The sequence below is a fragment of the Saprolegnia diclina genome (assembly GCF_000281045.1).
Source record: "Saprolegnia diclina VS20 unplaced genomic scaffold supercont1.2, whole genome shotgun sequence".
Taxonomy (NCBI): Eukaryota; Oomycota; class Saprolegniomycetes; order Saprolegniales; family Saprolegniaceae; genus Saprolegnia; species Saprolegnia diclina.
The window spans coordinates 707500-735171 of NW_008246069.1; the positions used below are offsets into that span (position 1 = coordinate 707500).

General features: G+C 56.7%; 14 protein-coding genes across 16 annotated transcripts; 10 read left to right on the top strand and 4 right to left on the bottom strand.

Moving 5' to 3' along the window:
* Positions 1–463: 463 nt before the first annotated feature.
* Positions 464–1229, top strand: SDRG_00852 (the record flags this gene model as incomplete). Of its 2 annotated transcripts, XM_008606353.1 has the most annotated exons (4): positions 497–588; positions 636–835; positions 894–966; positions 1011–1179. In XM_008606353.1, exons 1-4 carry the CDS (start codon positions 497–499, stop codon positions 1177–1179), a joined length of 534 nt encoding a protein of 177 aa, XP_008604575.1. The 2 variants fall into 2 exon arrangements, with proteins under 2 accessions (XP_008604574.1, XP_008604575.1); XM_008606352.1 differs by having other exon boundaries at positions 464–588; positions 636–966; positions 1011–1229.
* Positions 1230–2751: 1522 nt separating this feature from the next.
* On the top strand, positions 2752–3538 carry SDRG_00853 (hypothetical protein). The gene has a single exon (XM_008606354.1). It carries the CDS (start codon positions 2767–2769, stop codon positions 3484–3486), a length of 720 nt encoding a protein of 239 aa, XP_008604576.1. The 5' UTR covers positions 2752–2766; the 3' UTR covers positions 3487–3538.
* Positions 3539–3634: 96 nt separating this feature from the next.
* On the top strand, positions 3635–3889 carry SDRG_00854 (hypothetical protein; the record flags this gene model as incomplete). Its single annotated transcript, XM_008606355.1, has 1 exon — positions 3635–3889. Exon 1 carries the CDS (start codon positions 3641–3643, stop codon positions 3887–3889), a length of 249 nt encoding a protein of 82 aa, XP_008604577.1. The 5' UTR covers positions 3635–3640.
* Positions 3890–5059: 1170 nt separating this feature from the next.
* SDRG_00855 (hypothetical protein) lies at positions 5060–6144 on the top strand. The gene has a single exon (XM_008606356.1). The coding sequence runs from the start codon at positions 5065–5067 to the stop codon at positions 6049–6051; it is 987 nt and encodes a 328-aa protein (XP_008604578.1). The 5' UTR covers positions 5060–5064; the 3' UTR covers positions 6052–6144.
* On the bottom strand, positions 5872–9532 carry SDRG_00856 (the record flags this gene model as incomplete). Of its 2 annotated transcripts, XM_008606358.1 has the most annotated exons (16): positions 9476–9532; positions 9346–9428; positions 9257–9293; positions 9152–9216; positions 9046–9111; positions 8886–9003; positions 8756–8845; positions 7859–8710; positions 7712–7813; positions 7627–7665; positions 7527–7583; positions 7258–7479; positions 7107–7205; positions 6460–7047; positions 6211–6411; positions 6080–6163 (listed from the first exon to the last, which is right to left on the bottom strand). In XM_008606358.1, the coding sequence occupies exons 1-16, from the start codon at positions 9530–9532 to the stop codon at positions 6080–6082; spliced, it is 2760 nt and encodes a 919-aa protein (XP_008604580.1). The 2 variants fall into 2 exon arrangements, with proteins under 2 accessions (XP_008604579.1, XP_008604580.1); XM_008606357.1 differs by lacking the exons at positions 9257–9293; positions 9346–9428; positions 9476–9532 and having other exon boundaries at positions 5872–6163; positions 9152–9253.
* Positions 9533–9988: 456 nt separating this feature from the next.
* Positions 9989–13559, top strand: SDRG_00857 (elongation factor 2). The gene is made up of 11 exons (XM_008606359.1): positions 9989–10814; positions 10863–10925; positions 10974–11177; positions 11223–11327; positions 11374–11442; positions 11497–12386; positions 12435–12540; positions 12588–12768; positions 12810–12982; positions 13029–13275; positions 13328–13559. The coding sequence occupies exons 1-11, from the start codon at positions 10029–10031 to the stop codon at positions 13519–13521; spliced, it is 3018 nt and encodes a 1005-aa protein (XP_008604581.1). The 5' UTR covers positions 9989–10028; the 3' UTR covers positions 13522–13559.
* An 11-nt stretch (positions 13560–13570) lies between these two features.
* On the top strand, positions 13571–14717 carry SDRG_00858 (hypothetical protein). Its single transcript, XM_008606360.1, has 2 exons — positions 13571–13712; positions 13759–14717. Exon 2 carries the CDS (start codon positions 13924–13926, stop codon positions 14599–14601), a length of 678 nt encoding a protein of 225 aa, XP_008604582.1. The 5' UTR covers positions 13571–13712; positions 13759–13923; the 3' UTR covers positions 14602–14717.
* Positions 14718–15127: 410 nt separating this feature from the next.
* SDRG_00859 (hypothetical protein) lies at positions 15128–16477 on the top strand. The gene is made up of 3 exons (XM_008606361.1): positions 15128–15652; positions 15698–16176; positions 16227–16477. The coding sequence occupies exons 1-3, from the start codon at positions 15170–15172 to the stop codon at positions 16390–16392; spliced, it is 1128 nt and encodes a 375-aa protein (XP_008604583.1). The 5' UTR covers positions 15128–15169; the 3' UTR covers positions 16393–16477.
* Positions 16449–17411, bottom strand: SDRG_00860 (CAMK protein kinase; the record flags this gene model as incomplete). The annotated part of the gene is made up of 1 exon (XM_008606362.1): positions 16449–17411. One exon carries the CDS (start codon positions 17409–17411, stop codon positions 16449–16451), a length of 963 nt encoding a protein of 320 aa, XP_008604584.1.
* A 396-nt stretch (positions 17412–17807) lies between these two features.
* Positions 17808–21074, top strand: SDRG_00861 (hypothetical protein). The gene is made up of 17 exons (XM_008606363.1): positions 17808–18087; positions 18131–18215; positions 18256–18396; positions 18439–18525; positions 18577–18841; positions 18889–18989; positions 19034–19195; positions 19237–19356; positions 19408–19734; positions 19784–19852; positions 19903–19984; positions 20039–20160; positions 20210–20272; positions 20316–20566; positions 20611–20671; positions 20715–20843; positions 20886–21074. The coding sequence occupies exons 1-17, from the start codon at positions 17831–17833 to the stop codon at positions 21024–21026; spliced, it is 2463 nt and encodes an 820-aa protein (XP_008604585.1). The 5' UTR covers positions 17808–17830; the 3' UTR covers positions 21027–21074.
* A 168-nt stretch (positions 21075–21242) lies between these two features.
* On the top strand, positions 21243–22638 carry SDRG_00862 (hypothetical protein). Its single transcript, XM_008606364.1, has 3 exons — positions 21243–22153; positions 22199–22375; positions 22418–22638. Exons 1-3 carry the CDS (start codon positions 21255–21257, stop codon positions 22593–22595), a joined length of 1254 nt encoding a protein of 417 aa, XP_008604586.1. The 5' UTR covers positions 21243–21254; the 3' UTR covers positions 22596–22638.
* Positions 22639–24058: 1420 nt separating this feature from the next.
* SDRG_00863 (hypothetical protein) lies at positions 24059–25164 on the bottom strand. The gene is made up of 2 exons (XM_008606365.1): positions 24318–25164; positions 24059–24265 (listed from the first exon to the last, which is right to left on the bottom strand). Exons 1-2 carry the CDS (start codon positions 25149–25151, stop codon positions 24107–24109), a joined length of 993 nt encoding a protein of 330 aa, XP_008604587.1. The 5' UTR covers positions 25152–25164; the 3' UTR covers positions 24059–24106.
* Positions 25165–26047: 883 nt separating this feature from the next.
* Positions 26048–26554, top strand: SDRG_00864 (hypothetical protein; the record flags this gene model as incomplete). The annotated part of the gene is made up of 1 exon (XM_008606366.1): positions 26048–26554. The coding sequence occupies one exon, from the start codon at positions 26048–26050 to the stop codon at positions 26552–26554; it is 507 nt and encodes a 168-aa protein (XP_008604588.1).
* A 115-nt stretch (positions 26555–26669) lies between these two features.
* On the bottom strand, positions 26670–27590 carry SDRG_00865 (hypothetical protein). The gene is made up of 6 exons (XM_008606367.1): positions 27531–27590; positions 27436–27480; positions 27137–27386; positions 27006–27091; positions 26891–26958; positions 26670–26841 (listed from the first exon to the last, which is right to left on the bottom strand). The coding sequence occupies exons 1-6, from the start codon at positions 27579–27581 to the stop codon at positions 26784–26786; spliced, it is 558 nt and encodes a 185-aa protein (XP_008604589.1). The 5' UTR covers positions 27582–27590; the 3' UTR covers positions 26670–26783.
* Positions 27591–27672: the final 82 nt, after the last annotated feature.

Sequence of the window (27672 nt, forward strand, 5' to 3'; positions counted from 1 at the left end):
AGTGTAGCCCTTCGAGAGGAAGCGCGCGCCACCTTATTCGCAACTGCTTAGTGTGAGGCTGTATATGAATAATTTCTGCTCCAGAGACGTCTACTGCAAGGAATGTTCGTTCGCTCAATCTGCAAAGCCTTGTGTACAAGATGGCGGGAGCGAAGGTAAAGTCCTTACGAAGCAACTTGCCACGCATCATAACCTGTTTTGTCTGCTCCCCGAGCTCCCACACGTGGTAAATTCAACGGATACGACAACAGTATCCGGTCGACCCTGTTGATGCGAACACACTCGGAGATTTGCCGGCGGGAATCGCTCCATGCGTCTCAAATGTATTGAATTGCACACATCATGTCGCGTTGAATCGTGCAAAGCGCTCCATGCGACGTGGCCGCGGATCTTTCGAAAATGCACCAATCCCAGCGCGTTTCCAAAATCTTTTTGGCCAATAGACAGTCGTGCGCTTCGCTCCTGGGTTCATTTTGAAAGTTTCCGAGCCAAAGCGATGCCAAACTTCCTGCTCTTGGACCTCACGGCCGTCCCAGACCATGCGCGTGACCGCCTCCGGGAAGCCGGGTTGACCATCATCCCCCTCATGTACCTCCCTATCTCCTCTCATGAAGCACGAGGACGATGGGTCGCAGGCCCCACGGCGAAGGCGTTGCGCTCCGAAAGGGCATGTTCAAGCACCCGTTCCGCGGGGCGACGGCGCGGGAGCGAGCGCATCTCAAGCTCCTAGGGCGCTGCCACTGCCACCTCGAGACGATCGCAGTCGGGGGTGGGTTGCTCACGCGACTCACCGGCACGAGCAAACAAGGGACCTACGTCGACCGCGTCCTCTTGCGTGCGATGCCCGATTCTCGAGCCTGGAGCGCCGTACCTCATGTTCTCGCAACGCATAGAGCTTGGAGATACGCACATTCTATCAGAGGGCGAGCGCGTCGTGCTCCTGGGCCATCGACCGTTCGAGCTGGCGTACGTTCGGACGTCTCGCAGGTCGATGCGATACTTCCGCGTAGGTACATCTTCCGCAGCATCCCCGACAACGTCTTCTACAATGTGAGCCGGTCTGATCCCGCAACGATGCAGTCGTACGATGTGAACGCGCTCATGGCTGCTACGTGGCCCTACGCTCGAAGCTGCCTCGTGGGCCTAACCAAGGACATGCACGACACTGCGATGGCGTAGCAAGGTCGACTCGGATCAAATTCTTGAAATACCATCGTGCTTATGCGTCAGCTTGTGCAATCGCTCGTCAAAGACTCGACACGGCGCTGTTTGGTGGGTCGGTTTGGTCGCCGATATTTGATTGTCGACTTGAATTGTGGCGTGCAAATGCGACCCTGTACGAGCGGCGGTTCTGTGAGTGCTGCAATTTATGTCGTTGCGCTGGAGCCGATCTCGCAATGGTCCCTACAAGATTATTTGTGCGGGACTTTCTACTCCAAGCGTTTCCGTGAGTCAAAGTCGCTCGCAGAAACCGTGCCCATCGCCGCATTTAGCTCGGCCGACGATGCGCGAAATGACACCACCGCGAGGAGGCCGGCCATCCTTGGACCCCACCGACCAGGACGAGTCTGATCTAGATGACGAGACAAGCGATCGCCTCTTTGGCATTGACTCGAGTCTCCTACTGAAAAGCTACCTTCCAAGCACAGTGGCGGTGCACAAGGAGTTGCAAGTGAGTCAGTCGCATTGCTCGCTGCGACAATGATGGGAACTGGCTGCGTAGTTGACGACCAGCTTTCGACAGCCCAATGTGCGCCACCAACAAAATGTTGCATCAACGCCCCCTCAACGGGGACCAAGCCTTGCCGCTGCTACAGTACGAGACCCCCAGCGAACATCGAGAGCAATGGAGGTGCTGCTTTAGCCAAGACAGTCATATTTCGAAGCTGCGCTACGGAACAAACTCCGCAAGGTATGGCTTCACAGGAATGCAACCATGGAACGACGCGACAATGTATCATCTAGAGCTCAAGAGAGGTTCTTCCGAGCACATGTCCGTACAGTTAGATAGTCTTGAGTAAGCTCACGTCCGCGAATCTCGTAGTTGAGTTCACAGATACACGTGTCGAGTCGTGCCCGCAAGTGGTGCAAGAAGCCCCCAGAAAGCCTCGGCCGGCGTCGACTGGCGCGTGTGGCACATTGCGGTCGGCGCGACAAGCCTCTCAAGGCATTGCGCAACGACCGCTGGCAGCGACGACGAGCCCCAGCGGAGATATTGCGCCGTCGTTGGAAGGCGTACGCATTCGGCAACAACGCATGCTGCTGCCAACTGTGGGGCAGCCCAACCAGCGCACGCCCAACCAGCGCCTCGCCGAAAAGATCGAGTCTATTGAAGCGTACATGAGAGAGAAGGACATACGACGCATGCAGTCATTATTGACGCCGCGCAAGTCAAGGCACGGCAAGTTTGACCACCTCTTCCACTTGAAGGAGAGTCAATGCCCATCGCCTGCAAGCCACCCGCGTCAGAACAATCCGCCCGTGATTCAACTGGCAATGTGGGGAACCGAGTCGCGCACTCCGGTACGATCGAATCCCAAGAAGGACATGCTCGTGCCCAAGGCACCCTTCTCAGCACGAAAACGTGTAGTTTAGTCCATAGCGATAGTATTGTCTTCTTTCCCTCGTGTCATATCCGTTGTAAATACGAGCGTTCCTTCACATAAAAACATATTGAGCTCGATACATTGAAACATCGATCCTCCTGGTGACGGGCAAAAATGTCTGCGCATCTATTCTTGTCTTGACCAAGGGACGTGGGCTTGCATGACAGGGCCGCAGCCTGAGGTGCTTCGTCCTCGCACAGTTGCGAGCCCCATCCGCATCGAAGGCAACATGCACGATTTGTCGCTCAGTGGCGTGCGTTCCAAGCTCAGCCTCGAAAAGCCAACGCCAAAGCCCAAGCCAGTGGCCGAGAGAACGCTTCTACCACGAGACGCAAAGCAACTTCGACCGCGCATAAGCATGGACGTGACCGTGGGTACGATGCTCAAGACGATCCAGTGCTTGAAGCAGGCGCCGTCCACCGACGAGCTGCGGCGTGAAGACAGCAACAACGACGCCCGCGTGAAAGCCACCGATGAGGAGCGTCTCAAGCTGCGTTTCAAGACCATGCGCATGAACAAGGTGTTTGTGACATCGGTGAAAAAAACACCGACGGACGCCCCGCCATTTCAAGTGGTGCAAATGGCCAAGCCTGCAATTATGAACTCGTCGCGGCCGCCGTCGCGAGCGAGTGTCTCGCGCTCGTCCAGTCGGGCGGGACGTTCAAATCAGTGCGGGATCTTGCTCACAGACGACGAGTTTCCTGCGCCCGCACCTCCAACGCCCGTTGTCACGCGGAAGCAGAGCTTTCGGGACTTTGAACTCATTAGCCAAGAGGCAGGCGACAAGGTCATCTTTCGCGCACTCGAAGAAAAGCGCGGCCCTGACGTACACGACGGCAGCACGTTTGAGTTTACAAGGTGGGACCGCAACGAGTGGTAGGAGGACCCAGTGTACAGTAAATGATGTGAAGAATAGCTCATTGTCGACGCGATCAGTTTGCATTTATCGTCGACAATTCTAGTTCGTCTTCACGATCGACCGTTCACTCTTGGCGCGCCGAAAGTGCACTCGACGGTTTCACAGCTCAAAGGGCATGACATCATCCGACTCGATCCTGGCGCTCATGCGCAAGTTTCGATTGACGCCAGACGACTTGAAGTACTATGGAGAGCACATCGGCGTCTTGCCCAACATGCCGCCGACGACAGAAACCGCGTCGGAGCTCGAGACGGAGACGTTTGACCGCCGGTTCGGGGTCGAGAGCAGCCACCTTCTGCGATCGTACTATCGGACCGAGAACGTGTTACCCGAGACAGACGACGAGCCATTGATTCAGGTGTAGTTCCGACCGTGTGCTCTAGGCAGCCTGGCTAACTCAGGTTAGGTGACCCCAATTACGATTACACCGCGCTCCAACAACATGCTCCACGAGGTTCATTTCATGGATGTATTTGTGTTATCACGGCCACGCGATGATCTAGGCAGCGCAACTCAAGCTACGACCAGTAAAGTATCAGCCTTTCGCTCGCAGAGAAGCAATGATGTCATGTCCGCCACGTTGCGACCTGGTCGTCGAGCCGCCGCCAGTGGTGATGCGAAAAAAGAAAGTGAAAAGGCCAAGCTCCTGCGGGCCAACGCGACGCGTACAAGAGACCGAGCCCGAGGCAGCGCAACGATTTTGGCCCGCTTCGCAGCGCATTTCGTCGGCAAGTCGACACCGAGTTATGTCCACGAAGCCGACCCCTGCCTTGCCTTTGGCGGCTCCGATTGCTAATAGTTTTGGCAGTCAAGCCGTGGCGCCACAACCCACCTCGACTCCTACGGCTTGCGAGCTTAGCATAGCGACACCGCTCCTTTCGTTGCCGGCCGCCACGTACCAGCGACCGAGGTCAGCGACGATTCATATTCGACAGCCTCTACCCGTGGAATCGAGTCCTGCTGGCGTCACGCCGACCCCAGCCACGCGACTCGTTGCACAACAAAAGGCGCTGTCGATTTACCTTAACCGCCACTCCAGCCTTCCGCCCCCAGAGCAACCCAACCAAGATACGGCGTCCTCTCAGCCACTACCTGTAGTCACGTCGTACGACGGAACATCATCGCGCCCTTCACGCGTCCGCCGGAAACCCAAGCTCGACTGTAGTCGGCCCAGCTCGGCGTCCCCGAACCCAAAAGGCCGGACCGTGCTTCGTGTCTGCGGTGAGCTGATGTACTCTGTGCGCAGTGGCGACGCTTAATGTATCACTACTTGGTCGTCACCAGTCGCGCTGTGTTGGCGCGGTTTTTTACCAAACACCAGGCAGACTGTTTTTTACCGGATACGAAAACGACGCTCGCAGTCGACAGCCGTGCTTATTATTATTCCTCTTGTCGAGTATATTGTATGTAAAATATGAAGAGCGTATGATTTAAAAAAAGAAAAGAAACACGTGTTGCAAACACCCCGGTTGAAGTGATGGGCGGCGTGGTATCCGGATACGCCGGGCCGCGAGGGCGTGCCACTTTCGATTCGGCGGCATGTACGGGACGTGGGGCAACAAGAAGCAAGCGGCCGAGAGCGCTGCGCCGTTCCGCTACTCGGTGATGAAGGGCGACACGCTCAGCAGCATCGCGGCCAAGACCAACATGGCCGAGAAGAAGATCCGCGAGCTCAACCCGATCGTCTTTAGCGGCAAGAGCAACAACGTGTACCCGGGCCAAGAGCTCATCGTAGACGAGCCGCTCGCCGTGTCGCTGCCGCCGCCGCCCGAGTTCATCGACCAAGGCTGGGGGCAGATGCACGTCGTGCGGTCCGGCGACACGGTCAAGAGCATCGCGCTCGAGTTCAACACGACCGAGGAGGCGATCCGCAACGACAACCGCCAGTACTTTCCGAAAGGCGAGCGGGGCATCATGTTTCCTGGCCAAATGCTGCACATCCGCGTCATCAATACGATTCCGGACCCGAACCACGTCGACGCCCACGCCATCATGCACGTTGTAACGCACAACGATACATTCGACGCGATCTGCGCCCAGCACAAGACAACCAAGGCCCGCCTCCTGCTCAAGAACAAGGGCGCGTTCCCGAACGGCATGAAACCGCGCCTCGTGCCTGGTCAAGCACTCGTTGTCGGTCACAACTCGGCTGCGGAAGACCGCATGCGGCACATTGGCGAGGTGAAGCTCACCAAGCAAATCCACATCGTGCAGGTCGGCGAGACGCCCGAGTCGGTGGCTGCGCACTACGGCATGACGATCGACGAGCTGCGCGAGTTCAACCGCGCCTATTTTCCCAAGGGTTACCGCGGCGAAATCCGGCCCAATCACAAGCTTGTCGTGAAGCGCGTCGACAACCAAGCGGACGAAGATGGCCGCAACGAGGTGCAGGACAGTGACGACGACGACAACGCTGCCGCCGTGCCCAACACGTACGATACGATTATGAGTCCCGTGCGAAAGCCGCGAAAGACCAAGAAGGCGTCGCGGCAGACCAACCAGCAGAGCGACTCGGACTCGGCGTAGACGTGTATAATAGACAGTTCGTGCAACTCTAGGGTGCTCCGTCGTGGATCTTTTGCACGAGACGCGCGATCTCGTCCATGTGCTGGCGCTTCGCATCACGCTCCTTCTCCATCTACGAACACTGCGGTTGAATCGTGGAGGCATCATTTCCGCACGGACCTGGAGAAGGACGACCTTCATCTCGTGCTCGGTCGACTGTAGGCGCGTTTGGTACTCGTACAAGCGCTTCTGCATGTGGTGGTGTTGATGCTTTGCGGCTTGGAGCTGATGGGCTGCGACTTTAAGCTTGGCTTCGAGGCTGCCAACCTCGCTTTTCAGCGCCTCGGCCTGCGTATTAAGCTCGGCTTGACGCGCTGTGTGCTAGTGCAACAAATAGATTTAAACCGCTCATGTCCAGAACGCACGTACGGATGTCTCAAGCTGCGCGATCTTTTCGGAGCTCCAAGCCTCTTGCTTGGTGACCGTCTTGCGGAGGTGATGGAGCTCACCCTCGAGGTACTCGAGCGCCGCCTCCTTTGTCGCGAGCTCCTCGTGAATACGATCCATGTCTTGCAGCCGCGCGGCTTCCGACTCGACTTGTCGTGCACGCGCCTCGACCTCTCTCTGGTACTCTGCCATCTCGGCCTGTGCTGCAAGGCTATCGTCAAGTGCTGCTTCTATCTCGTCGACGCGACCCCGCATGTCGTCCAATGCGACGACCAAAGCGTCCTTTTCCGGACGGGCGTCCAAAAGAAGTCGACTTTGGTCGTCCAGCATGACGTTCTTGACTTGAACGAGCGCGTTGGCGTCCCGGAGTTGTGTCTCGAGTGCTTCGATGACATCGCCTGTCGACGCGGACCTGGACAGTGCGCTGGCTGCTGCCTCTTCGGCGGCGAGTCGCTGCGAGCGCTCATCGTCGACTTGGTGCTCGAGATGATCGATGGTATCTTGAAGCTCGGTCATTTGCTGCTCGAACGACTCTTGCATCTTCTTTACGCGCTTGTTCATCGACTGGAGCTAATCGTCAAAAGCGTTATGACGTCGCCATTATCACAATGAGATTCGAGACACCGTACTTGGGACGAAAGAGTCGAATGGCTTGCTGAAAGGTCTGCAACACGCCCCGTTGCTGCCGAAGACTTGAGCTCCCATGCCTTGCCATCGGCCATTGCTTTCTAGGATACGTGTTTGTAAAGCAAAAATCGGTGGAGTCGGGTAGTTTGGTGCCTGCAGCGCTTGTTGTAGGTGCTTGATCTTTAAAATTGAGTCTTGCTGCTTCTGACGAAACTCGAGCTCCATTTCTTGCACCGCTATCGCCGAGTGCCGGAGCAGCATTTGCTCCTGGCGCTTCCACTCAGTCTCGCGACGCTGCCATTCTTCGCGGTGCCGAAAGGTACCAGAGTCGAGGTCGCTCGTTTTGGCCAAGACGGCATTGCGCAATTGCAGTACCTACATCTATGGTCACCAAGTATATCGTGCAACACAAAATGCCCCACTTCCTTCTCCTTGGCTGCATACTTTGCGTACACGTCTTCCAAAGACGCAGACGTATCCTACGAATTCGATGAAAACAAGTGCATTCCCATGCAAGAGTACTGCAAGCTCGCGCCTTAACTGCTGCACGGCCATCGTGTGCTACAACAACACGTATTCAGTCTGCACATTAGGTGCGTGTTCCTACCGCGTGCATTTTGTCTTGAAGGGCTGAGGCGTGGGTCTTTGTTGCAGCATCCAGTGTAGCCTTTGCTTCTGCCACAGCCAACTCCAAGGCAAGGTCTTTGCTCTATTCGTCCAAATGAGTGGGTTCCCGCATTCAAGTTGTGAAAACCTTGAGCGCACTGTGCTCTTGCATCCAGTAGGCCACTTGTGCTTCAGACGCGCGCAGGCTTGCTTGGCTTGTCGCCAACTGCTGCGTGACACGGTCAATGTCAGCCTGGAGTCCTTCGACAACTTCCACATGGCTCTTTTGGAGTCCTGTCATGCGTTGTGCTTGATAGTCTTCGTCAGCAGTTCGTGTCTTTTCAGCTGCTTGAAGTTGGGCTTGTACGTCTGCGACGTTGAACGTCAAAGTGGAGTTGGCTGCGGTCAGTTGTAGCACGCTATCTTCCGCTGTTTGCGCTCGGGTCGTCATGACCGCCAAATCGCACTCGAGGGCCTCAATTTTGTCGCTGGTCAAATCCGTTTGGCTGGCACAAGCACTCGCTTCTGGCATGCACTGCGAGCCTTGGTGCACCCAACGAGCTAAACTTGGAAAAGTCTTTTTTGGAGAAGCAGGCGGTGACGGGGCGACGTCATCGTCAGCGTCTTTGGTCTGGAAACGATACCCGTGACGCGTCTCGGTCTCGACAAAGACACTGATCGGTGGAGGCCGCTTCCGCAAACTTTGGTGGTGGAGCTCGCGAAGGTTCTGCTTGGCGCGGTTGATCTCTGCATCAATTTCTGTCAAGACCGGTGGCTTTGGGAGGCTGTTGGCGACTGGCGATCGATTGCGCTCTTCGAGGCGCCGAACGCGACTTTCAAGCGCGTCGGGCTCGGAGCGCGAAGAAGCAGCGGGCGACGCTGCGTCGGCCCTTCGCAGCACGGCCTGTGCAAGCGTGTTGTAGCGGGGCATAGCCAGCGCTGCCATCTCGCGAAGCACTTCGACGTCTTCGTCGTCGAGCACATCGAGAGCCGACATTTGCTACGAACCGGAGTCAGCCGTCACAATCAAATCGCTTTGGCCCACGTCAAGCAGAGAGATGGGGTAGGCTGTCGTCGAGCACACGGGATTCGATTGGCTCTTGCTAAACGTTTGCAGCCGGAGACTTCGCAAATTCTAGAGAGTGCTGAGGAGAGCTCCGAGGACCTTGGCATACCTGGAGGTAAAAGAGCGGTCGGAGGTCGTCAATGTGAGCGATTTGGTTGTCACGAAGATCCAGGATCTCCAGTTGAGGCAGCTTGAGAGGGTCGAGAAGACCGTCAAGAACCGTGAGCCTGGTAGGATCCATGAGATCGCGCAACATGGGTGTTGTGTACGCGTTGTAAGCGAGGGAGAGCTCCTTGAGAGCAGGCAGCGTTGGAATGCCCATCGTCGTTACGAGCCTGTGCTTCCATGAGACTAAAGAAGCTCAATCGCAGCAACCTGTTGGCCGAGAGATCGAGGACAGTAAGGTGCTCGAGTCCCCGCAGCGCGGAGTATGATGGAGCCTACGCATGTCATCAATACATCCCATACACGCCATCGTACTTCGATCCAGTTGGACGACAGCGACAGCTCGCGGAGGCTACGCTGCCATATGAGGACCTGCACTTGGATGGGAGGAGCACAGTACGCACTTGGGGAAGCGCTGCAGCCCATCCATGGTCCGGATGCAGTTGCCATGAAGGTTGAGGACCTCAACTTCATCGGGCTCCTCCGCCTAGGACGCCTTCCTTGAGCCTCGCATACTACATGTCTTCTTCGCACAGGAACGTCCTTGATGGCGAGGAGCGTTTGGTTCACGCAGCTTATCCGCGCCTCCATGATGATGATGCTCAAGAAAGATTAGTTTGGCCAGTTCCTTGCTGCAAATGCTCTCCGCATTGTATTACAGTGTATTGATATCCAAAGCCACATATTTCTATTCATTTTGATTTTCAAATCCAGCATTTCTTTGCCGAGTTTTGAGGCGCGCCTATCGATGCACCAAGTCGAGCGGGTACCCAAGCCAGTGCGTGCTTACGTTAAACAAGCTCGTCTCGCTTCTCGAGTAGGGCAGTCTTGCGGCAATGGGTGGTTGCTTGCGCTGTTGGTCGCGTTGAATCACCTGTCCACCCAGCAAAAATCTGATCGCATCGAGGTATCCTATTGTATTATTTTCCCTCCATTCCAAATGCATTGGCGTTTTGTATGGGCCACTCACTGAAAGGGAATAATATTTTAGAATGGAGTACCTGTAAGAATACATATCCAGAGGAATGCTTTCATAGAGGAAATGGTCCCTCACCACATTTTGCTTCCATTTTGAACTCGGGACGCCATGAGCGAGTCGTTGTACGATGAATTTGGCAACTACATTGGCCCGGAGCTAGATGACTCCAACTCGGAGAGCGAGGAAGAGCGCGAAGAGTCCGAGCAAGAGGATGACGCTTCCGACGACGAGGCTGCCCACGGGCAGGAGGCCGACGACGATGACAACATGGGCCGTGAGCCATCCTCGGCCTTGTCGACGTACCGCGAAGAAGACCATCGGATCGTGCTGCATGAAGACAAGCAGTACTACCCGGACGCGGAAGAGGTCTTTGGCGATGCCGAGGTGCTGGTGATGGAAGAAGATGCGCAAGCGATCGAGACACCGCTCGTTGCTCCGGTCAAGGTCAAGGAGTTCTCGAGCGCCGAGCAGCCACCAAAGACGACGTACTCGAACGATTTCTTGGCAAGCTTGATGGACCACCCATCCATGGTGCGCAACGTGGCTGTTGTCGGTGACTTGCACGCAGGCAAGACCGTCCTCTTGGATTTGCTTGTCGAAGCGACGCACGAAGTTAAGTGGAAGGACCAGCAGACCGATGCGACCAAGAAAGCGATGGCCGTCGAGCTCGAGCGCCGGTATACGGACACCCGCATGGATGAGCAGGCTCGCAAGGTCAGTATCAAGTCGACGCCCGTGTCGCTCGTGCTGCCGTCCAGCAACGGCAAGTCGTTTATCATGAACATCATCGACTGCCCGGGCCACGTCAACTTTTCTGACGAGACGACGGCTGCCATGCAGGTCGCAGATGGTGCGGTGCTGGTTGTCGATGCTATCGAAGGCGTCATGATGAACGTTCGTCACTACTGCTGATTTGCCTCCTCGCTAATGTGTGTTGTCTAGACGGAGCGCATTGTCAAGGCAGCGCTTCTTTCGAAGCTCCCTATCTTGCTCATCGTCAACAAGGTGAGACCAGGACCTATGTACCATCCAGTCGAACGATATCGCTTGTAGGTTGACCGCCTCATCATCGAGTTGAAGTTGCCGCCGGCCGACGCGTACTTCAAGCTTCTTCACACGATTGAAGAGGTCAACAAGATCATTGAGACGCACACGCCCTTGGGGCAGCCGGCGAAGCGCGTATCGCCGGAGCTCGGTAACGTCTGCTTTGCTTCGGCACAGCATGGCTGGCACTTTTCGCTCGAATCTTTTTCTCGGGTACGCACTTCAGCGCTTTCGTCAAGAGCTCAAATCTGCTTCTAGCTCTACAGCGAAATCCATCGCGGCGTCAACCCTACGGAACTTGCGAAGCGACTTTGGGGCGACATGTACTACGCGCCCGCGACGCGCACCTTCAAGAAGAAAGTGGTGCGTTTCTGAACTTTGACCGATGCATTCGCTAAGCTTGCGTTAGCCGTACGAGAACGCGCCGCGCTCGTTCGTGTCGTTCATTCTGGAGCCGATCTACAAGATTTACGCTCAGGTGCGTTGCCAGCGTCACTACAAAACGACAAGGTGTTTATTCATGTCATCGTAGGTGTTGGGCGAGGACACGGCGACTCTGTCCAAGACGCTGCGGGACCTGGGGCTTCGCGTGCGTCGCGAAGACTTGCACCTGAACCCGCGTCCGCTCCTCAAACTCGTGCTCTCGCAGTTTCTTGGGCGGTCCGCAAGCTCGTTTGTCGACATGGTGTCCCGACACGTGCCGTCGCCTCTCGAGACGGCGGCCATCAAGGTCAAGTCGCTCTACACGGGTGATATGGACTCGAAGGTGGCAGCCGCCATGCTGGCATGCGACCCCACGGGCCCGCTCATGCTCAACATCGTCAAGCTCTACTCGTCGACGGATGGTACGACGTTCAGCGCGTTCGGTCGCGTCTACTCGGGCGCGGTGACGACCAACCAGCGCGTCAAGGTGCTCGGCGACAGCTACAGTGTCGACGACGACGAAGACATGTGTGTGCGCACTGTCGAGGCCGTCGGTATCAGCCAAGGTCGGTATAGCGTCCGCGTCAACCGCATTGTCGCTGGCAACTGGGTCCTTCTCGAGGGCGTCGACAGCAGCATCATCAACAGCGCGACGATCACTGACGCATCCGAAGACGTATTGGAAAGCGAGCGCGTGGGCATTTTCACGCCGCTGGCGCAGCGTTTCGGCACGAGCGCCGTCGTCAAGCTCGCGGTCGAGCCGCTGAACCCGTCCGAGCTCCCCAAGATGCTCGAGGGACTGCGCAAAATCAGCAAGAGCTACCCGTTGGTGACGACCAAGGTCGAAGAGTCGGGCGAGCATGTGATTCTGTGCACGGGCGAGCTTGCGGCTGACTGCATCTTGCACGACTTGCGCAAGATGTACTCGGAGATCGAGATCAAGGTCGCTGACCCTGTCACGTCTTTCTGTGAGACGGTCATTGAGACGTCATCAGTGCAGTATGTGTTTGCACTTGTTCAACTCGTAGGATTCATGTCTTGCGATAGGTGCTTTGCCGAGACGCCCAACCAAAAGAACAAGCTCACGATGATTGCCGAGCCCCTCGACGTCGGTCTCGCCAAGGACATTGAAGCGGGCGTTGTGAGCCTTGACGTACGACGTGTCTATGATGCTAAAGGCTGAAGGAGCACGATGTGTAGTGGCCGAAAAAAGACGTTGCCGAGTTCTTCCAGAACCAGTACCAATGGGACGTGCTCGCCGCGCGATCGGTCTGGGCGTTTGGTCCGGACGCAAAGGGCCCGAACGTACTGATCGATGACACGCTCTCGTCCGAGGTCGACAAGAAGGCGCTCAACTCGGTCAAAAACTCGATTGTGCAAGGTACGGTAGTCTGTGTCATCATGATGGCTCACGATAATTAGGCTTCCAGTGGGGCTGCCGCGAGGGCCCTCTCTGCGACGAGCCGATCCGCAGCAGCAAGTTCAAGATCCTCCACGCATCCCTCGCAAACGAGCCCATTCACCGTGCCGGTGGCCAGCTCATTCCGACGGCTCGCCGTGTCGTGTACTCTTCGTTCTTGACGGCGACGCCGCGGGTACGCATCGTAGAAAGGCGTTTGGACATGCTAACACACCGCGTAGCTTTTGGAGCCGATGTACGCACTCGAGATTCAGTGCCCCGCTGACACGGTCGCAACGTTGTACCAGGTGCTGACGCGCCGCCGTGGCCACATCACGCAAGACACGCCCAAGGCAGGGTCGCCGATGTACACGGTGCGCGGCTTCCTGCCCGTTATCGAGTCTTTTGGCTTCGAGACGGACCTCCGTGTCTTCACGCAAGGTCATGCGTTCTGCACGCAGACGTTTGACCACTGGGCGCTCGTCCCAGGTATGATGTTGCTTGCGTCGGATTGGTCGATGAACGATTTGCATGTGTTCAGGCGACCCGCTGGACGCCAACATCATTCTGCGACCTCTCGAGCCGTCGCCCGTGGATGCGCTCGCGCGCGAGTTCATGGTCAAGACCCGCCGACGCAAGGGCCTGAGCGAAGAAGTGAACGTCTCCAAGTTCTTCGACGACCCGATGCTCCAGGAGCTTGCCAAGCACGACTTGGACGCGGACCATCTCATGTAATAAGCCGCCTCACACGACCTCGTTTTATATTCTTTTGAATCGGCGTCGTCGTTGCGGTGGCAGATGGCGACGTGCCGCTGCACGGATGCGGCAGTCTGGACCCTTCGGGAACGGCTCGGCGCCTTGGGTCATAGCCGCGTTGGCGGCAGTTGCGGTGCTGCAAAAAACAGGCGGTGACGCGACGCTTCCAGGTGCAGACCAGCCCAAGCGACCCGCGCGTGTTCTTATTCATAGTAGTAGTAGCATCGTGCGTACCCTCGCCTTCTTGGTCCCAACGGCAAGCAAGTTGCATTTGGAACCGCAACCTGGCGCGTGATTGGCCGCGCCCTTGGGATCGCGAAGGCGATTGGCTCGTTTTATTGCACTGGGCAGCCGAGATTGGCGGTCACTTTTGGATTTGCCATGTGCGACGTCGAACCGCGCAAGTATGCGTACATTCCGCTGCTGCTCAACCCGGTCTTCCCCGGCGAGCCCTCGGCCGCGTCAATCCTCCTCGAGATGCACCACCAGCTCAGCCTTGAGACCTCGCCCCGCGTCCGGAAGCGCCAGCCCTGCAAGGTCCAGGGCTGCGGCCAGATCAGCATCCGCTACGGACTCTGCTCGGGCCACGGCGGCCGCTACGTGTGCAAGATGGACGGCTGCGACAAGCTCGTCACCAAGGAAGGTGTGTGCACGGCTCATGGTGGCCGCTACTACTGCATCGTCCAAGGCTGCACCAAGCAGCGGTTGAAGAGCGGCCTCTGCTTTGCACACGGCGGCGTCTCGTACTGCAGCGTGCCGGGCTGCAACAAAACACGCCAGAAGCGAGGTCTTTGCAAGTCCCATGGTGGTGTCGCCTACTGCAAGATCGAAGGCTGCAGCAAAGTCAGCAATGCCAAGGGTCTCTGCCGTGACCACGGCGGTGTCACGTACTGCCGATCGCCCGGCTGCCAGAACCTCACGCAGCGCGGGGGTCTTTGCCGCAAGCACGGCGGCTTCTCGTACTGCCAGGTCCCGACGTGTAACAAGGGCTCGATCAAGGGTGGGTTCTGCCGCGCCCATGGCCACGACCACGACGGCAACGCGACGAGCCCCCGTTGATGCCCCGTCAAATCTTTATCCGGCTTTGCTGGCCCCTCCGGTTGCGTGAAAATGGACTCGCGTGGTGTTATTTTTGTAGTTTAACGTACCTTTTGAATACATAATCTGAATTGTGACGCAGGAGGCTGCCGATGGACAGACAGAGCGGGGCCAGATCGGTTCTCCGGCGCGTCGGCGGCGACCGAGCTACTCGCGTACTAGTGCGTGGATACTACTGCAAGCGCGGGAAAAAAGAAACAGAAAATTGCTTGAAGAACGCTCGATTTCCGCTGCGCGTGTAAAACAGATTATCACATAAAGCCCTGTGTGAAAAGTTTCACGTTCCCGTGATTTATCACCTGCGAACGTTGTGGTACACATGCAGCAAGGACCAAGGAAAGACCTGGCTGCTGCTAGCTGCTGGACTCTTGCCATGCTAGGTTGTGAGCTTACGTCGGTCGTCCGCTTCCGTCGTGCCTTGCCTGCGCGCCAGAAAGGCCGCGGACGACGGACTTTTACACTATATTGGGTGGGACATGTAGAAGGTGTGCGATCTTGGGGTGCCGGTTGGCCAGAACCGGTGGCAGCGATGACGCAGGAGGGCTGGCCGCATGCCGTGACAGCCGCGCAGGCCGCGGGTCTCCTTGCACCGCCATTCGCGGCTCTGGTGCTTCTTCTTGTGTTACTGCGGGTCGTGTACAAGCCGCCAAACGCGTCCTTCCACCTCGACAAGCACGCCAACTACGGGTCTCTGAGTGACTTCAGCGAGACCGAGTCCGACGCGGACGACATCATCTACGCCGGCGAGGTGGCGGGCGACTATTCTGCACCCTGGGCGACTACGTTTGACCTCGCCTTCGTCGCTGGCATGGCCGTCGGCGCTGTCATCCTCTCGATCACGACGTCCGTCGTGCAGCCGCGTCTCTTTACCGACTCGGGCTTTTGGCTTTCGCAGCTCGTCAAGATCATGTGCATGCTCGTCGTCTCGACTCTTGGCGGGGTCGTCTGTCGCTTCTTCTGCATCGTGGACGACTATGGCTACGTCATGACAACGCGCAACTCGGTTTTCAAGGTGACACGCATTGGCCATTTGGAGTGTGTATGTGAGCATGCTTAGGTCAACTACACGCGCAAGCTGCAGCATTTTGCAGCATACTTGATTCCGCTCCTTCGCCCTATCGTGCGCGCCACGGCAGCGCCGACGCTCGAGATGGCGTGGGCGTACTACTGCACGCTCGCTTGTTTCCTCCTTCTGATCAAGCCGCTGCGCGAGAGGTCGCGGCTCTGCATGCTGCAGTTCAACGCGCTCGACCGGCCCGAGGACCGTCCGCACACGTTAAAGTGGCTTATCGCGGGCAACTTGGTGCCGGGGTTTGGGCTTGTGACGCTCTTCTCCGCCGTCTTCGAGAACGTCAGCTTCCTCCTCCTCATCGTACTTATCGTGTGCATTGGCGACGGCCTCGCTGAGCCCGTGGGCATTGCGTTTGGGCGACACAAGTACTTGACCTCGAGCTGCCTCTCACAACGGCGCTACACGCGCAGCTTTGAAGGCAGCGCTGTGGTCTTTCTCAGTACGCTCTCGCTGCCTGCCATCATGTACGCGCGACGATGCACGACGGAGGTCTAATTTTGTGCTTTTTGAGCAGGTATACCAGTTTTGCGTCGCCCGCGCAGGTGTTTGCTACGATGGCGCTCTTGCCGCCAGTCGTGACGTACGCGGAAGCCAAGTCGCCGCACACGGTCGACACGCCGATTTTGATTGCCGTCGCCGGCACGCTTTTGCACGTGCTCACAGAGCTGCTCGAAGTGTAGAAATAGAGACGCGGGTAGGTGAATAAGATAACTATGTCTATTGTGTCGAGGCATCGTCACCGCGTGAGCTGGTGTCGACACCGGCCTTTGGTGCTGTACGCGTGGAGGCACGGCAGCTGCGGCAACGGCGTCGAGTACTCGACGAGCGTCGTATTGAGGTTGAGCCATGGGTGCGACAAGAGGGCTTTGGCCGAGGGTCGCTTGGAGGCGTCTGTGAGAAGGCAGGTCGCAACGAACGACTGCGCGTGCATGGAGAGCTGGGCGCCGGACGGAAGGCTGTACTGCCCGAGTCGGATCATGTCTTCCATCTGCGACATAAACGGCGCTTCGAACGGAAAGTGGCCCGTGAGGAGTACAAACGTGGTGACGCCGAGCGCCCAAACGTCGACCTTGCTCGTGTACGTGGACGAAAACACCTCGGGCGCGAGGAAAGGTCCTGTGCCGTTGAGCCCCGTCATGCTCTTTCCACGACCGGTGTGCGCAATGCCAAAGTCGATGACGCGCACGTGGCCCGCGGCGTCGAGGAGGATGTTCTCGGGCTTGATGTCGCGGTGGGTGATGCCCTTCTTGTGTAGCTCGACGAGCACGTCGACAACCTCGCGCACAATGCACCGGATCGTGTGCTCCGTGACGCTCGACTGCTCTTGGAAGACGTCAAAGACGTGACCCGCCTTGATGTACTCGGTGACGATCGAGACGAACGCGTCGTCTTGGTACACGGCGACCAGCGACAGCATGTGCGGGTGCCCGCGCACGGACGAGAGCACTTGCAGCTCGGTCGAGAGCGCATCGACGCGGCTCGGCGTGCTCAAATACTCCGTGGCAATCCGTTTGACTGCAACGACGGTACCCATCGCTTTTGCTCTGGCGCGCACCACAACGCACGTTTTACCCTGGCCGATCATGTCGAGGAGCTCGTAGTCGGCTGCAATGTCACTGCGCAGAATTGTGTAGAGCTCTTCGTCCGGCGGCGGCGGACTCTGTCGGCAACAACGGAAGCAAGCGAGGGCGCGGTTCATGGCCTACGGGAAACTGCGCCGTGTTGCGCGACGGCGGTGCCAGATGGTCGTATCCGGAAAAACCACCGTTTCATCGGCGCCACGGCGATCGTCAGGCGCATTGGTAACGAGCCGACGAGAAGCGAGCGTTCGTCGTCGCTCACGGATGATCATACCACCGCGTCTGTGGTCAAGCGCGGCACCGTGTGTGGCATCGCGGCGTCGCAGGGAGGCCATAGAGGACTCGGAGGGATAACGGGTCCATGAAATATCCCCCGTACAGTGCTCCTGTTGCAAGCATTAGCTACGATACGGGCGAGGCATCAATGACGCTTCTAGTGTCATGAATCTTGCGTGCGACCGTGGGAGTATGTGGAGGTGCCACGTCATAGCCTCTGGCTCTGGCACTATTTTTAGCGTAAACGGGCTTCTCCTCATCGATGACGCGGTCGGCGGACGATGAGAGCTTGCCACGGCTGGCATTGCCACCACCGACACAGCCGTCCCAGCTGTTTGAGCGCTCGTCCAAGCGGTGGCAAGACCCCGTCAGTCTCAGCGCGCGGGAGCGGGAGAAACCCAGCCTCGTCATGTTTCGCACGAAACCCAGCGTGTTTTCGCCCGTCGACGCTGCCCACCACGAGATGCTCGGCCACGTAATCGCTGCTTTTGACACCGACACGGCGCACACGTGTCTCCGGTACCTCGAACGCAGATTACGAGTGCGCAATTTGTCGCCGTAGCCCGGTCGACAAGCTATACTGGTACTTTGGCGTCCTGCAGCAGCTTGCACAGGCCGACTCACCCGTGCGCGCCGTCTTGCAACACGTACGATCTCCGGCGTGTAATTGTATCGAGCCGCACATAGATTCGCGATATATTGTGCACTGCGATTTACACGACCGAGACGCCGACGCGGGGCTTTGAGTTTTGCCACTTGCTACGTCAAGTGAACAACGAGCCGCTCGAGACGGAGCTCGCCAACGTCACTATCGAGCTCAAGCAAGCGGTTGGTGATCTGTCAATCTGACGACTTTGCTCAGATGTGTAGAAGGCACAGTATATCCACAAGCGGCAGCGTGCTCGCGACCTCCAAGCCGAGATTGGCCGCGCCAAGACGCGCCAGGCTGAGCTCCAGGTTGGTGATCCCGTGCACACATGTGCTAAGCCTTTATACTGGTGTCTGCAGGATCAATTGGCTAATGAGAAGCGACTCGTGGCGGCCGAAGACAACATTTACGAGCAGCTGCTGACCGACGAAGCGGCAATTGACGCGAGGATTGCGGCCGCGCGCACTACCTACGACGAGGCCAAGTCCATTTCGGTGGAGATTTCAGCCAAGTCCTCGGTCGTGCAAGATGAGTGCCAATCGACGCTAAAGTCGTTGCACGAGCAAAAGCTCAAGGACAAACTCGACCAAGCGATGCTTGCGTCCGTGCATAGTCTCAAGACAGGTATTTTCGCCGTTCAGTGGCCGATTCAGCACTGGATGCTGGGGTAGAATATGCCCGCTTGCTCGAAACGAGCCATTCGATTGAGTACAAGATGACGGAACTCAAGGCCCAGCTCGTTGCGGACCATGCAACAATCGGCAACATCCAAGTTCGTACATACGAGTATTTATCCAAGGGACATAGGTGGCATAGGAAAGTCTGCGCCTCGCAGAGATCGAGAAAGCGGAGCTCGTCGAAGGCACACTCGACCTCCAGCGAAGCCACTCGCCGCGGCCAAGCTGGGACAGCGTGTTTCACTTTCTTCCCGAAGTCGCCTACGTTGACCCAAAGAACCACACGGCGTGGAGCACCAAGGTTGCGTTTGGTGCCGCAGTGCTCGTATCACATAGGCGTAGACACTCATTCTCTCCAACAAGAACGGTCTTGTCGGTCGTAGCCAACGCTTTGTGAACGAAATGTGCCATTGGCTGCAACGTATCCAAGGCGACTGCGGCATGAGCTTGGAGCTCGCGCGCGTGCGTGCAACACTGTGATTTCACTCCTCCGAATAATGCGCTTGTGAATAGTTGACAAACCAAACAGAAGACGCGCGCCTGGAGCTCAATTCGCTCCAGAATCACATGGAGTTTCTAATGCGGAAGGAGAAGAAGCAGCGGTCAACGAGCCCCGGGTCACCAGTTTCGAAGAAAAACCTCATGAGCCACGCAAAAGCCAACTTTGTTGCTGCTGTTCACAGTGTATCGGCAGTTCGGCGCGCGAGTTTGTCTGACCCAACAATCGACCCGCCAGCTAAAGAGTACATTCTGGCCCTCGGAAGTACCCCAGAGGTGCCCCAGTTCCTACGGCACACGGGCAAGGTTCGCAATCGGCATATGACCAAAACGGAGCTCGAGGTCCGCTCCGCATTCCAGTCACTCTTGAAGAACGAGATGCTTCGAGTAGCGCATCATTCGAACCGTCTGGACTGGAAAGCGTGTCAAGGAAGCGCATATGGGCAATCACATTGCTCTCGTATGTCTTGAATCGTACATACATACTTGGTTTCACGAGGCTTTTGATAGGACGATTACCTCTACGAGGTGCTAAAGACCAAATTTGGAATCCAAACCATTGTCGCCGAGTGGGGTTACAATATTCTTCACAGTACGTTGGTTTGATCGAAATCGAATAAATACAGGATTTACTCTGCATCAATAGGTCTAAAGCTCTACTCGTGGGACAGCGAGGTTGATCTCTTTCTTCTCACTCTCACTGGCGCGGTCTCGGAAGCTATCTACGAGGATCAAGAGGCCATGCTTAGTGCGTGTCGACTTGTGCTCGTTCGTACCGGCTTTGTTGCGTTCATGCGTATCGTGTCGCTCATTGTAGATGCGACTCAACGAGTCCTACTTGGACGCCACGTGGAAGACCGAGCCGAAGCGACTCTTCCTCGTAAGGCCGATCAATCGCACGTTGTCTCACGTGGGGTATGTAGAAGGATGCGCTCTTGACTTTGCACAACTTTTTCCCTCTCAAGACACCGCTGCAGCTCAAGTCAATCGAGAAAGCACTCATCTTTGAGCGATTGCGCCCGAAGGACAAGGTGCACATTGCGCCTGACGAAGCGATGGTGCTACTCGACGACCTCTTGCCGACCAAGCCCAAGCCCAAGCGTGGGTACTTTCTCAAGACGCTACGGACGCAGCACTTTAAGGAAATCCAAGACTACCTCGCGCTCCTTGAACGGTAAGTACACGCGTTGTAGCTTTGCAGCACGTATTCCGTGATAGAAAACTCCACGAAGCCGACACGCACAACACGGGGCGGGTGGAGATTGAGCGCATCAAGAGGGTACGTAGCCAAATAGCTTGTCGCATTCATGGAGTCATCGCAGGCCATGCAAGCGCTGGATCCTAGCGTTTCGAACGAGTGGACCGGCGAATGCATCTTGCGGGGTATTCCAAAGCGTCTCGTGGGCCACGTCGACTTGTCAAGTGTTGTCGAGTACCGCTGCTTTCTCAAAGTCAGCGCTATCCAAATGTTCGTACTCTAATGTTGCGTTTAGAAAATGAACCAAGGACTCATGAAGCACAGCCAAAACTTTTGCCCCGACGCTGACATTGTGTCGTTTCACTCGGGGCCGCGGCACTGCGCCTTCAATGGCTTGTCCGCCATCTACCCATCGCCGCAAGACTCAATGCTCTAGTGATTCGATTCATTCTTGTTTGATGCAAATTGATTTACTATATTCCGAGTCCGAGCAGGCTACTAGTGTCGAAATCGCTTGGCCCTTTGAACCTCCACTTGGATCTGCACTTGGATTGCATGTTCCATCAGCTCATCGTACGGCAAATTTCACGCAAGAGCTTCGAACTTCGATTTTGGACCAATCGAAGCGATTCAAGTTTGCCTTCGTAGCCAGTGCGTCATCGTCATGCAACACGACGGGGGCGGCAACGCTGCGATGCGGACGCTCCTCACGGCCAGCAGCTTGCCGCAGGCCAATGGCATGTTCCCGAACCCAAATGCCAACTACGGACAGCGCCAAGTGGCACCGCCAGTTGAGCCAGTGCCCCGAGCGTGGCCGCTCGCCGTGCACAGCGACTCCGACATCGAGCAGCTGGACGCCGACGGCATGTACATCGTGTGCCGCATCTGCTCAGAGCTCGATAAGGCGCGCAATGGATCCCGCATCGTTCGTATGAATGCTCCATTTCGCGTCGCCGCGTGGGAGCGTCACAAGGCCCGCAACTCGGCACACAAGCAGTCGGTAAGCGCGACGGAGCCCACTCCGTATGCCGACCTTATGGCGTCGTACCCCGATATCGTGCCGCAAGGCGTCGCCCCAAAGCCGCGAAACATCGCGCCGAACGCTGCACCACGACCGCAGTCACAAGCTCAGCATTCGGCGTACAGCAACAATGGACACCATCAAGCACAATTGCAACCGCAGCCCGTGCTCAACATGCAGGCCGCCAATTACATACCTCAGGGCTACGCTCCGCAAATGCCGCAGCAGATGCATCAGCTGCAGCCCCATCAAGCGATGCCGCCACCACCGCATGTCCAGCAGCCAAGCGCCGACGCAACGACGCGCATGCACCCCATCGTGCCCATCAAGCGGCCGCTACCGCCACAGTCCGAGCCGTCCTCGCGCAAGAAGAAGAAGGAAAAGCCAATCGCGGGGTGCATGGGGCGCGAAATGGTTGGGTCCTGTCCCGGCGCGATTCCGTTCGAGAAGTGTCAGACCGTTCAGGCGCACTTGAAGGCGTTCCAGCGCTTTATCATTCCCGCGCCAACATTTGGCATCTACTACAACGAAGAAACACAATGGTATCTACGATGTTGAGATCGAACCAAAGATGAATGAGATGCTAGGTATCAAGTATACTCGCGCGCGTGCGCCCGAGAACCGATGCTGAACCGGCGCCCAAGCCGTGGCCAAGCGTGCGAAGCCTGCTATCAGCTCTACTCGGACCGCCAGCGACTCATGTGGAAACGCATTACGAACATGGAAGGCTTGCTCGGCGCGATTGAGACCATCAAAGCGACAAGGTACGTGCTCTGGGTCTCGCGGTGCTCTTACAATATATGTAGTCACGCAGAAATGGATACCAGTGTACTCGTGCGTTTCCTCCAAGGTAAGGCGTGCCTGTACACGGCCGAGGGCCTCCAAGTCCGTCAGACGTCCAAGAAAGCGCTCGAATACCTCACGGAGCGACGACGACTCCTCGAAGACCTCGAGTTTCGAACGTCGGGCACCCAGCTTATTTGAGCTCATTCAAAGTAGTATTGAATCCATTTAGAGATGTGGGCCATGTTCTTGATGTCACCGAGGCTGTAGCCATGTACGTTTTTGGGCCGGAGACGCTTCGCCTCATGGGCGTCGTCCGTATTGAGCATCGTTGTCGCATTGTTCCCTGGAGAGAAAAGTGATGTGCTTGGCACGTCAAGCATTGCCGTCTCAATGCTGCGCTTGATGGCCATGGTTGTTGCAATGCAGTTATGATAGACACGTCAGCAGCGACGGTGTGAGGGCGTTGGGGCCGTTCACCGTCATCAACGCTCACGTATGGAGTGCCGCTATTGATAGATCGTCATGACCACGCACTTCAATTTTGTGTTGCGTGTTCTTGGCACAAGGTCGCCATCTTGATCGTATCGTTCAGTCGCAAGTTTTGCACTCGGGCAATGACGACGCGAGGATGGGTATGTCATCTCTGTACGAAGATGAACCCTGCCACACATGACGGCCCCTGTCTGTGTTGTGGGCGGCCTCGGCGCCATGCGGTCAAGAGCCTCGCCAAGAAGGTAACGACGAAAGCGCTCCTGCTACACGCAGACCTCTCCAAGCATACGCGGCCCGAGCAAGTTGCCGACATGGTCGAGCACGGCTTTGAAGTGAATGAGCTCAGTTCGGTGCGTCCGGCCATGATGAAAGACTACAAACGCTCACGTAGGAAGGCTACACGGTGTTGCACTGCGCTGCACGGCATGGTCAAGCCGGTATCGTTCGTGAGCTGTTGCGCTTTGGCGCAGACACTGAGATTGAGGCGGCGGTACTGACAAGTTGCTCTTTTGGCATCGACTTGAAGCGTACTGCAGGGAGGTCGGCGCGCTATGCACTATGCAGTCGAGTCGGGGTCTTTGGAAACTGTGCAAGAGCTTGCAAGCTGCGACGCACTGCCCTCGCCAACGACTAATGTAGGGCAATATAGGTACACCAAAGAGGACGCAAAAATAATCTCTAGGGCGACGCGCTCACGCCCCTGCATATCGCAGGCCAAATGGGGTATCACAAGATTGCCGACATACTTCTTCAAGCTGGTGCGCAGCTTGGCGCCGTTACCAAACACGTAGACGAATGGGTTGTCTGGTCATTCCGCTGGCTCAATTCGACAACGTAGATGCGTCAGACGGCTTTGCACCTGGCTGGTACGTCGTCCGTACAGCGACTAGAGTGAAAATGCGTGTGCATCGTAGCGGAAGCAGGCCACATCGAGTGTGTCCGAGTTTTCATGCGCTACGATCTTCTATGCGACGTCGTGGGCGCGGTGGATGCGAGCGGGGCCACAGCCACACAGGCCGCGCAGTTCGCACAACACACGGCTGTGGTCGAGCTTTTGCAGCTCCAATCGGGGTCCGGCGCCAAAGACCGACTGCTTGATAGGCTTCTTGCGATGGGGGCAGGGTGCCCGAGTGTCAGATAGCAAGTTCATTTACCGGTATACATGTTAGTTCAAACAACGCTGCGTTCAACCGTGTGAATATTTTTATTCAGTAGGCTTAGTTAGTCGCGGCAACGACATAATCAAAGCCAAACTCGAACGACCCGTCACGGGTCGCATCGTCAGCTTGCTGGTCAAGCTTGTCGAGGTACTTGCCCATGGACTTGGCCAACATGGCGTCTTGAACAAGTGGGAGCTTCGTGCGGCCAACTTGCACCTAGAATGATGCACGTCGTCACGTGCTTGCATATGTCCTGGCTTTTCATTACCTGTCGCTTGATGGTCGTTGCTGTGTACACGTTCGCAAACTGCGCCTTTGACTCGACAGAGAGACCCGAGCGTTCCAGCTGGCGCAGGACCCAATCCAGGGGAAATTCGCGGTATGTGCGGTGGCCGGCTAAGAGGATGCATGCATCGCGCGTCCGCGCCATCTCCAAAACGAGCTTGTCTTGGGTCGAGAGCGCACGTCCGCTTGGAACACTCATTGTTATGGGCTGCAGACCCGCAACATACAGCCGGCCGCCAGGCGCCAGTAGCGGCATGAGACGAGGAAAGATCTCGTCTTGGTAGTAAGGCGCGTGACCCTCGATCGCGCCCACAAGGTAGTCGGCAACAATCACGTCAAAGACTTGGTCCTTCAGAAAGGTAGGGTCGTTCCAGTTGCCAGCGAGAACTTCAATGTGCGGCTGCGGGAATTTCTCGCGGAGGCCCACAGCGCGCGTCGTGTCGCCCGTGACGGCGACAATACTGTCGATGGGCAGCGTCTTGAGCCAGTTGAGCGAGTGGTCGCCCGTGCCGGCGTCGAGGACGCGGCCCCATGCGCCGGCTTTGGCTGCGTGGAGCTCGATGTGGCGGAAGAGGCGATCCGTCGTGACCATGGCTGCACTGCTGCCAATCGAGCAAACGTCCAAGCTCGCGACAAGCCCAACAGCTGCCGATGCGAGGAAGCACGCCAGCATCGATCGACTGTCGGGGCCATACAAAAGCCGAGTCAAGCGAGGATACTCGTCTAATTCGGCGCGATGGAGTCGTGTGCCGAAAATAAGCACTTGGTCTGCGATGCCCAAATCCAACCGAAGAGCCGGCATCGCGAGGGCTAGCATCGACGAGCCTACAGCACTAAGAACCTCGTGCAGTAAGGCATCGAGGGCAGAAGTCGTGCAATGGTTGATGTCACAGGTTTTGCATTTGCCTGCACGTGCGTGCCAAGCACCCAACCAACTTGGATCAACGCAAGGTCGACACTGGTAACAACACAAACAACGTGGTACGAACCAAGCGCCAAGCTGCGTCCAGAGCTCGTTTGTGCTACTCGAGCGCCTTGGGGCATTTGTCTTTGCTCACACTGCAAGCTCGCACCTCAAAACCCTCGGAAAAGACGCGCTTCGTGGCAAAAGCGCGCGCTATTCTTGGGTGTCGTTCAAGAAAGGGGCGGTCCCACACACCTGGACGGTTCCAATCAAACGCCGACATTTTGTTTCGTGAACGGTGCCTCCGCCAATCCAGAAGCGAGATCGCCTTAAATTGGTGGATATCACTTGCAATTGGCTAAAATTCCGACGACTATTTTGGAGCTACTTTTGCAGAACTTTCCCGTAATTTGATGAAACGGCCTGCATTTCGACGCGAAGATGATTCTCTGCCCCGAGAACCTCTCGCCTGTCTTGCCGTTGCAACATGCCAACACCGCCTGCGTGTCACCAAGCATCACCGACTCCCTTCAACACACGAGACGTACAGCAAGAGACTGCCAAGCGGTTAGGTACTAGAATGCGCTGAATCAAAATGGCGACGACGTTGAACCGCGCGTCCCAAAATACCCCAAACCCTCCAAATCTAATGCCATCCCGGCATATCCGGATGACTCCGACAGGATTTCACAGCTTGACCTCTATTTGTGTATGGGGTCGAAAAAAGAACGGGAATCCGGATACGGAGGGCCTGGCGTGTGTGGCTCGTCGGACATCACTTTGCAAGTTGCCGAGAAGGAAGAAGCATCATGGATCAGCTGCTGCACTACAAGGAGAAGATCACCAAGCGCCTTGACCGCTACGAGAAGCTCAACGAGCTCGAGGCTCAGATCGGCGTCGAGAAGTTCTACATCTTCCTTGTGGGCGCCCTCGTTGCCGGTGTTCTCCTCTTCGTCATCGGCGGCGCCAGCCTCATCTCGAACCTCGTCGGCTTCATCTACCCCGCGTACATGTCGTTCAAGGCGCTCAACACGGACAACTCGAACGATGACACGCAGTGGCTCACCTACTGGGTCGTGTACTCGGCCTTTAACCTCACGGAGCAGTTTACGGACATCTTCCTCTCGTGGATTCCGTTCTACTTCTTCCTCAAGATCGCCTTCCTTGTCTACTGCTACCACCCGTCGACGCTCGGCGCCAACACGATCTACCAGTCGCTCATCAAGCCCAACTTGATGCCCCAGGTCGAGAAGATCGACGCCGCCTTGAAGAAGGCCACGGACGCCGCCAAGGAAGCCTCGGGCAAGATCCAGTAAGAGGTTCGCGCCAGTGTTATCTCGTATCAGCGCTAATGTGCTTCCGGGGCCCTATTTCAACTAAAAAACCATTACGTTTGCTTGACGCGTGTCTCCTCAGTTGATGGACAAACAATGTGCGCGGTGAAGCAATCTCCTCGTTCTCGATGCTTGTTGTTGTGATGTAGAGACTACCTACGTATCACCTTGGCACGCGGGATGGTGCGTGGGACCGACGCGAAGTCATCTCCTACTCTTCCTTGTACTCGTCGCCCATTGCCTCTTCGATCATCCCCTTGAGCTCCAATCTACGTGAAAAGTCAATGGAGAGAGAGGTCGAGCTTGGCAACGAGGTACCGGATCTCCGTCACGTCGTCGCCCTGAAGTGTGTCCTTGGTGAATTTGGCTTCCACGCGCATTTGGACCTGTGTGTGCATAAAGTGAAGCATCCAAGGTCAAAGTGCGAGCGTACCATCTCGAGGGCACCGCGCAGGACGCCGCACAGGATATTGGAGTACGCGAGGACACCGTGTGCCTGGGGCGGGAGCTCAACGAACTCTATACTTCAATATAAATCGCAGTTGAGATGACGCATCGACGTACCAGAGAACGGATTCTCGTACAGCACGAGCGAGCAGACATTGGGCATGTCTGTGGGTGCGACGTCGACGTTGATGCCCAAAAACATCTTGAACGCGACTTTGGCAATGACGTCAGCGGTCTCCTTGAAGTCCGCACACGCCGCGACACCCGACTTTGCAAGGAATTCGTCAATGAGACGGATGCCAATGTTGTAGCCCATCTTCTCAAGCTGCGAATTCACTTCCTTCAAGTCCTCGAAGTCCTTGATGAGCTGCAAGACGGAGACGATCAGCTTATCACATGCGCACAAGGTCACATGCCTGGGTTACGACAGCGCCATACGTCAGCGCGAAGAACTCCGCATTCTACATAGACAAGAACGTCGCCCCCCCCAAACGACAGCATTCTCCCATACCACTTTAGGCATCTTGGCCCACGCAGCCTCGCCGGCTCGCACACGAGACATGGGCAATCGATTTCTGCAGGCAGTGTTATCCGTACATTCCATGCATGCTATCCGGATCCGGACGCATCATACAATGGACCCAATAAAAATA

Coding starts and splice junctions, on each gene's coding strand:
- SDRG_00853 (XM_008606354.1), top strand. CDS start 2,767: ATGACAGGGCCGCAGCCTGAGGTGCTTCGTCCTCGCACAGTTGCGAGC.
- SDRG_00855 (XM_008606356.1), top strand. CDS start 5,065: ATGTACGGGACGTGGGGCAACAAGAAGCAAGCGGCCGAGAGCGCTGCG.
- SDRG_00857 (XM_008606359.1), top strand. CDS start 10,029: ATGAGCGAGTCGTTGTACGATGAATTTGGCAACTACATTGGCCCGGAG. Junction 11,178..11,222: donor CGCTCGAATCTTTTTCTCGG/GTACGCACTTCA, acceptor ATCTGCTTCTAG/CTCTACAGCGAAATCCATCG. Junction 12,983..13,028: donor TCTTGACGGCGACGCCGCGG/GTACGCATCGTA, acceptor CACACCGCGTAG/CTTTTGGAGCCGATGTACGC.
- SDRG_00858 (XM_008606360.1), top strand. CDS start 13,924: ATGTGCGACGTCGAACCGCGCAAGTATGCGTACATTCCGCTGCTGCTC.
- SDRG_00859 (XM_008606361.1), top strand. CDS start 15,170: ATGACGCAGGAGGGCTGGCCGCATGCCGTGACAGCCGCGCAGGCCGCG. Junction 15,653..15,697: donor CGCGCAACTCGGTTTTCAAG/GTGACACGCATT, acceptor GAGCATGCTTAG/GTCAACTACACGCGCAAGCT. Junction 16,177..16,226: donor CTCTCGCTGCCTGCCATCAT/GTACGCGCGACG, acceptor CTTTTTGAGCAG/GTATACCAGTTTTGCGTCGC.
- SDRG_00861 (XM_008606363.1), top strand. CDS start 17,831: ATGACGCGGTCGGCGGACGATGAGAGCTTGCCACGGCTGGCATTGCCA. Junction 18,397..18,438: donor CTATCGAGCTCAAGCAAGCG/GTTGGTGATCTG, acceptor TCAGATGTGTAG/AAGGCACAGTATATCCACAA. Junction 18,990..19,033: donor CAACAATCGGCAACATCCAA/GTTCGTACATAC, acceptor TAGGTGGCATAG/GAAAGTCTGCGCCTCGCAGA.
- SDRG_00862 (XM_008606364.1), top strand. CDS start 21,255: ATGCAACACGACGGGGGCGGCAACGCTGCGATGCGGACGCTCCTCACG. Junction 22,154..22,198: donor TACAACGAAGAAACACAATG/GTATCTACGATG, acceptor ATGAGATGCTAG/GTATCAAGTATACTCGCGCG. Junction 22,376..22,417: donor GAGACCATCAAAGCGACAAG/GTACGTGCTCTG, acceptor CAATATATGTAG/TCACGCAGAAATGGATACCA.
- SDRG_00863 (XM_008606365.1), bottom strand. CDS start 25,151: ATGCTAGCCCTCGCGATGCCGGCTCTTCGGTTGGATTTGGGCATCGCA. Junction 24,266..24,317: donor CAACGACCATCAAGCGACAG/GTAATGAAAAGC, acceptor GCATCATTCTAG/GTGCAAGTTGGCCGCACGAA.
- SDRG_00865 (XM_008606367.1), bottom strand. CDS start 27,581: ATGTCTCGTGTGCGAGCCGGCGAGGCTGCGTGGGCCAAGATGCCTAAA. Junction 27,092..27,136: donor GTACGAGAATCCGTTCTCTG/GTACGTCGATGC, acceptor ATTGAAGTATAG/AGTTCGTTGAGCTCCCGCCC. Junction 26,842..26,890: donor GACGACGTGACGGAGATCCG/GTACCTCGTTGC, acceptor CTTTTCACGTAG/ATTGGAGCTCAAGGGGATGA.